The sequence below is a fragment of the Talpa occidentalis genome, unplaced genomic scaffold (assembly GCF_014898055.3).
Source record: "Talpa occidentalis isolate TD23 unplaced genomic scaffold, MPIMG_talOcc4v2.1 talOcc4.2, whole genome shotgun sequence".
Taxonomy (NCBI): Eukaryota; Metazoa; Chordata; class Mammalia; order Eulipotyphla; family Talpidae; genus Talpa; species Talpa occidentalis.
This window is the reverse complement of record NW_023602073.1, coordinates 93,298,766-93,306,099: the sequence shown is the minus strand read 5'-3', so window position 1 is coordinate 93,306,099 and position 7,334 is coordinate 93,298,766. Positions and strand designations below refer to the sequence as shown.

The 7,334-nt window shown below is 43.2% G+C and overlaps 1 protein-coding gene across 1 annotated transcript; it reads right to left on the bottom strand.

Annotated features, from left to right (window-relative positions):
* Window positions 1–2,246: 2,246 nt before the first annotated feature.
* LOC119253379 (60S ribosomal protein L34-like) lies at window positions 2,247–2,608 on the bottom strand. Its single transcript, XM_037520935.1, is given in 2 exon segments — window positions 2,247–2,437; window positions 2,440–2,608. Coding segments are annotated over 2 exon segments (360 nt in total).
* Between the last annotated feature and the right edge of the window lie 4,726 nt (window positions 2,609–7,334).

Sequence of the window (7,334 nt, the reverse complement as noted above, 5' to 3'; positions counted from 1 at the left end):
TCCCAAAGCCCATGTAGTTGAAACAATACAGCGTGCAATAGTTTCAGATTGGCTCCTTTTACTTAGCAATATGATTTAATATTCCTCCATGCCTTTTCATGGCTCAATAACTCAATTTTTTAAAAGATTTATTAATTTATGCATACAAGAATTGGGGTAGAGTCCAGAAGTGGGGGGGCAGGGGTGGAGGGTGAGAGGATTCACCAGAGACAGAGTGGGAGCAGAACAGGCAAACTTACTGAAATACACTGCTGAGGGGAGCAGCATGCCAGATAGGAGAGGTATGCTGCGCCATGTGGGGAGCTCCCTGGCCAGCCAGGAGCAAATTCGTGCTATAGTGACTGTGGATATCTTCACAGTGATGAGACTTAACCCCTTGTGCCACCAGGGAGGCACTCAGCTGCTTCTAAATTCCGGCAGTTGTGAATAAATTTGCTGTAAAATCCATGTCCTGGGCTGTATGTGTGTGTCTGCTGAATCTTATAAAAATGGTATGCTTAGTTTTGTAAAAACTGCCAAAACGTCTTTCAATGGGATGTACAATTTTGCATTTCCACTGTTAATGAATAAGAGTTCCTGTTGCTCCAAATCCTCATTAGCCTTCTGTATCAGTGTTTCAATTTTAGACTTAATAGGTGTTTGGTTGTATCTCACTCTTTTCATTTGCAACCCTCTAATGACATATGACTTGAGAATCTTTTCATTTATTTATTTGCCATTAGTATATCTTCTGTGGTGAGATATCTGTTCAGAGCTTTTGCTTATTTTTTTTCCATTGGGTGGTTTGCTTTCTTTTTGAAATGTGAGAGTTTTTTTTTTTTAGTAAAATTTAGATACTTTTAACAGACAAGTGTTTTGCAAAGATTTCTCCTACTCTGTAGCTGGTCTTTTCATTCTCTTAGAAGTGACTTTTCCAGGCAGACATTTCAAATTTTTAACAAAAAGCCTTGTAATTACACTAAAATAAGTTGTGAGGAATGTTGCAAAAACTTTGTTGATTACTGAATGTTTGTGTGAATGGCTTCTACAACCTCTTTCAACTAGATTCTTCTGTGTCTGAGCAAAGAATGATGGTGCATTGTGGATTTTTCCCATACGAATTCTTGTGTTCCCCCCATTACGGCATTACTATATAATAGTTGCAGAACATTTAGAAAATGTAGAAAAGAAAGAAAGATAATGTGATTTTTTTTAAAGATTTTTTTTTATGTATTTATGCATAGAAGAACTCAGGTGTAGGCCCAGGTGGTGGGGGGGGAGGGCGGGAGGTGAGAGAATTCACCAAAGAGAGTGGGGAGCAGAACAGGAGGATCTACTGAAATACACTGCTGAGGGGAAAAATGGGCAAGACAGGCAAGGTCTGCTGCACCATGTGGGTTAGCTCCCCATCTTGGGATTGGGGTTTGGGGGTTGGGGATCAAACTCAGGCCACAGTGGGTGGTGATAGCTTGATAGTGTTTACACTTTAACCCCTGCACCACCACGGAGACCCAGAAAATATGATTTTTCAAAAATGGTGTGGCATTGAGTAGGTGGAAGAACTTTGGAAAATAAGCAAAAAAATCTAAACAGGCATGCTTATATGCCTGCCTTTCATTAATAGCAATTCAACATTTCTTCATTTTCCCACTACTTCAAATGTTACATGTGTAGAAATACAGTAAAGTGGTATAAAAATAATTAACTTAAAAAACATGTTTATTGTAACAAGTTAACCATCACAAACTGTATGAAGTAAAAAGTGATGGTCTTCCTGTACCCCATCCTTCTCTCTAGTTTTTTTTTTTTTAAATGTTTAGACTTTTTTTTTTTTAATAGAGGCATGTTTTATTTATTTGTTTGTTTGTTTATACAAGCACTGGGTACAGTCAGAAACGCGGGAGGGTGAGAGAATTCACCAGAGCCAGAGCAGGGAACAGAGCAGGCAGAAGGACCGAAGTACACTGCTGAGGGGAGCAGCGGGCGGCAGGAGAGGTCTGCACACCATGTGGGACCCTCCTCTGGTGGCCGGGGAGCAGCCGGGGATCGAACCGGCGCCGCAGAGGCTGCGGGCAGCTTCGCAACCCAGCGCTCAACCGCTGCACCACCCGGGAAGCCCTCCTTCTCTCTAGTTTTAATTGTTTTCTAGAGAAACAAAAATCTTTATACTCATGCATCTCCACTTTTATACATATAAACATCTTTCAGCTTTGTGAATCAGGGATCACTTATGTTTATCTTTTTGTTTTATTACTTAAAAAAAATTATTATTTTGCTCTCTGACTCTGTGCTTTTATCTTCAACATTTTCACAATGATTTTTTGCTCCTTAATGAGAAAGTCATGCTTGATCCTACCATGAACACATTTACCACACTTGGAGACACCGTAGGCCCTGTTGACAAGGTGTTCTGTTTTAGACAACATCGTAAGAACTTTGGGTCTCAGTGTACAAATTCTTGAAGTCAGCCTATGCATACATCATATGCATTTGATGTGGATTTTTGTGTTTTCCCAAGCTTCTTGGCATAAAGGTAAACAGTACTATTAATAGGCATTTGGGACAGTCTCATTTTGTTAGAGGCTGTATTGTAGTATAATTTATGATGGTATTTCAAGTGCTGGACCATTCTGAATACCTCTAGATAAAATTCCAAAAAGAGGAAAAAGAAACACCTATGTCTATCTTGACATACACCATTGTAAACCTAGTGCATACCACAGAGCTCAGTACAGAGAAGGTACACATTTGAAAGTATAAATGTCACACTCTAGATTGTTCTGTGACTTTTTTTTTTTTTTTTTTTCAGTGGGACCCTCCCCACGGCCAGGAACGAATCGGCACTGCAGAGGCTGCGGGCAGCCTTGCAGCCCAGCGCTCAACCGCTGCACCATCGCTGACTTATTTTGTTAAGAAATCAGCCTAAATATCTTCCCATGTTAGGATATCTATAGTTCCTACATTCTTTTCAAATGATTTCACAATAATCTACTATCTAGAGGGCACGATCATGTATTCAATTAGTACCCTATTACTGGATATTTAGGTTATATTTTTTTTATATATACACACATAATTGCAAACAATGCCACAGTAGCCATTAGAGCCACATTATCTTGTAAAAATAAGTTACATTAATTTACCCTTTTACTAACAGAACAGGCAGACTGACGAAACACATTGCTGAGGGGAGCAGTGGGCGCGACAGCAGAGGTCTGCTGTGCCATGTGGGACCCTCGCCAGCGGCCGGGATCGAACCAGTGCTGCAGAGGCTGTGGATAGCTTCACAGCGAGGTGCTCAACCACCTGCGCCATCAGGGGAGGCCCTAATTTTTTTTAAAATTTGTTTTATTTTACTTATGCACAGAGGAAGGGGGGTGTAGGCCAGAGGTGCAGGGGATAAGAGGATTTACCAGGGCCTCCCCGGTGGCGCAGCGGTTGAGCGCTGGGTTGCGAAGCTGCCCCGCAGCCTCTGCAGCACCGGTTCCATCCCCGGTCGCCAAGTGAGGGTCCCACATGGCGCGCAGACCTCTCCTGCCGCCCACTGCTCCCCTCAGCAGTGTACGTCGTCAGTCTGCCTGTTCTGCTCTCTGCTCTGGCTCTGGTGAATTCTCTAGCCCTCTTGCGCTTCTGACTGTACCCAGTGCTTGTATAAATAAACAAACAAACAAATAAATAAATAAATCTTTAAAAAAAAAAAAGAGGATTCACAAGGGACAGAGTGGGGAGCAGAACAGGCAGATCTACAAAAATACACTGCTGAGGGGAGCAGTGGGCAAGACAGGAGAGGTTTGCTGCACCATATGGGCCAGCTGCCTGGCCTGGGATCGAACTCAGGTCATTTTGGTGATAGCATTGATACTCACCCTGCAGACCACCAGGGAGGCCCCTAATGTTTGAATATATATTTTTTAAGATTTATTTTATTTATTTATGAATACAAGAGCTGGGGTGTAGGCCAGAGATGCGGGGAGTGGGGGTAGTGAGGGGGTTTAGAGGATTCCCCAGAGATAGGGCGGGAAGCAGAACAGGCAGCTTGACTGAAATACACTGCTGAGGAGAGCAGCGGGCGAGACAGGAGAGGTCTGCTGCTCCATATGTGGGTTAGCTCCCTGGCCTGGGATTGAACTCCTGCTGCAGTGGCTGCAGATAGCTTCATAGTGCTGAGACTGCTGCACTACCATGGAGGCCCCTGTTTGAGAGACCTGAGCAATGAGAGACCTGAGAGTTTGAGAAAGTTTTTATATATTATAAAATATTTCAGCCACAAAGATCTTCAAATACGATGTTTCTATGCACTTGTTTTATAGATGCAGAAATAGGAATTCTGAAAAGTGAAATGATTTATCCAAGTTGACATTATCCATTAGTAGCAGATCTAGACTTGGAAACAAGGTTGTCTGTGTCTTAGCCTATTATCCTTTTTTAAAAACGGTTTATTTTTATTCATGCATGTAAGAACTGGGGTGTTGGTCAGTAGTGGGTTGGTAGTGGTGAGAAGATTCACCAGAGACAGAGCAGAATAGGCAGATCTACTGAAATACACTGCTGAGTTGAGCAGCAGGCGAGACAGGAGAGGGTCTGCTGTGCCACATGGGCCAGCTCCCTGGCTAGAGCGAACTCATGCCACAGTGGCTGGTGACAGCTTGATAGTGCTAAAACTTTACCCCTGTGCCACTAGGGAGGCCCAATCTTTTTTTTTTTTTTTTTTAAACTCAGCAAAAATTTAGTAAGCATGAAATCTTTACTAAAGAGGATTCCAGGAAATAAGGATACATTATTTGTTGAGCACATTTTTTTGCGCCACTGTTTTCATACACATTACAATTTAGCATAGTGTACCTATCATACCAAATGAATTAATCTAATAGCTTTTGGAAAAGATATTAGGGATTGTCCATGTTTCAGCAATAGGAGTAATTTTTTTTTTTAAGATTTATTTATTTCATTTATGCATACAAGACCTGGGGTACAGGCCAGAGGTGCGGGAGGGTGAAAGGATTCACCAGAGACAGAGTGGGGAACAGAACAGGCAGACTGACTGAAAACACTGCTGAGGGGAGCAGTGGGTACGACAGGAGAGGTCTGCCACGTCATGTGGGCATCTCCCCGGCCAGCCGGGATCCAACCTTCACAGCGCTGCACTTAACCCGCTGCGCCACCAAGGAGGCCCAATAGGAGTAATTCTTGTAGTGAAGTCTGGAACAAGGGGGAAATGATTTGTTTCACACAAAAAAGGTGTCAAAAGGAGAATGCGACTGCTTGCTCATTTTTTTTTCCCCCATGCCCACCGCATCAGTTTCTGTGTATAGGTCATCAATGTGTGCAAACTTGAGTATGTCAAAATTGAGTGACGGTCAGCTGAAGCTGTGAGAGTAGCTGGATGTGGCTGTGGATACAGGTGGGAAAGATCACGAAGGGTTTTATAGATCTAGTTAAGGATGGTCCCAAGAGTCATAAGATGGTAAGGAAGGGTTTTAGCAGGTGTGTTCCAGAAGGTCTTACTTGCAAGTAAAAGAGATAAAGATTCAGAGATGGGGTTGGTGAGCAGAGAAAGAGCCAGCAAATGGATTAGGAAAGCTTCAAGTGGATGAATGAGGAAGCTGCATCGTTAGCTCAGGTGGTAAATGATGCTGCCTTGTTCCCTGGTTGAAACATATAAAGCAGTAGAGCTATGTTAGCCAGACGAAACTGACAGGGCTTGATTAATTTATATGGCAGAGAGAGAAGGTAGTGTTCTGGATGACTCTGGTGTCCAATTATTGCTGCTGAATGCACGTGGGCAATGTTCACTGAGGTGGGAACTATGGAGATGGATGATTAGGGGGCAGACCTTGTGTTCAGGTTTTTTTTTTTAAGATTTATTTTACTTATTTATGCATACAAGTCCTGGGATGCATACAAGTCAGAGGTGTGTGTGTGTGAGAGAGAAAGAGGATTCATCAGAGACAGAGTGGGGAGCAGAACTGGTGGATCGACCGAAATACACTGCTGAGAGTTAGCTCTCTCCCTGGCCAGGGATTGAACTCCTGCTGCAGTGGCTGTGGATAGCTTCATAGTGCCGAGACTTAACACTTTGCACCACCAGGGAGACCTTGTGTTCAGGTTTTTAAAATGTCAATTAGGCCCACAGAGTGGTTAGACTAAGGAATTAGAGTTCTGGGCCTCCCTTGTGGCGCAGGCATTACTCTCAGCACTATGAAGCTATCCCCAGCCACTGTGGCATGAATTCTACCCCAGATCCCGGTCAGGGAGCTGACCCACCTGGCACAGCACTCCTCTGCAATCTTGCCCGCTGCTCCTCCTCCTCAGCAATGTATTTCATTAGATCTCTGTTCTGCTCCCCACTCTTGTCTCTGGTATTCACCCACTTCTGGCCTACACCCCAGTTCTTGTATCCATAAAGATAAATCTTTAAAAAAAAATAATTAGAGTTCTGAGAAAAGCTAAAGACTTTGATTTCGGGAGTCTCTGGTCCTCTTATAGACTATATTTCTTGGGTAGAGGTGCTTTCTTTTCTTTTTTTTAAAGCTATGTTGATTCCAGGAAGGTCTAAGTAAAAAGTGTTGGATGGTTCAGACGTTCAGGGGTAAGTTACTATTTTTGTATTGAATATTTTGCTTTTCATTATACTATTATCTACAATTTCCAGATTATGAACTAAGATCCGTGTTGTTGATTAGCTGAAGGCCATCCCATGTACATGTTAGTAAGGAATTGTAGATAGTGGCGCTCTTAGATCCTTGCTAATCAGGTTGATTAGACAGTACTCTAAGTATTTCATATTTTGATTCAGGTACTTATGGAAATAATCTAACTTTTCCTCAAATCACTGATTTGTTGTCACAGCACGGGACTCACTTGGGGAACCAGTGGGTTCTTAAAAATAAGCTTTTAAAAATCGAAGGACACTTCTATTTTTCATTACAGCTGCATCGAATAAAATTAGTATCCATATCGCATCTGAAATTCAAATGTCTTTGTCTGGTCTTGTACTAGTAAACGATTACAAAGGAAATGTCACTCTACCTAAGATGCAGTTGCCAACATTTTCGAAAAGAAACAGGTATTCCCCCCCCCCCGCCCCCAGTTGTCCTCACCGCACAGCTTGTGCTACTTTAAGTTGCTCAAACTGTGTTAGGAGGAAGCCCTTAACTGCATAAAAGGCCAGGGACTGAAACGGGGTGTTGCACAACTCTTCACCGCCGGGAGGTTTCGCTTCCAAATCTGGCCTTCACATCATCCCAAAGCGAGATCCGCTCCTCGCTTCACTGGAGCCAGCCCGGTTCCCCTCAAAAGCAGCCGGGGTTTCCTCGGCCGAGCCTCGGGCGCCCCTCCCTCCGCCCAGGGTCCTC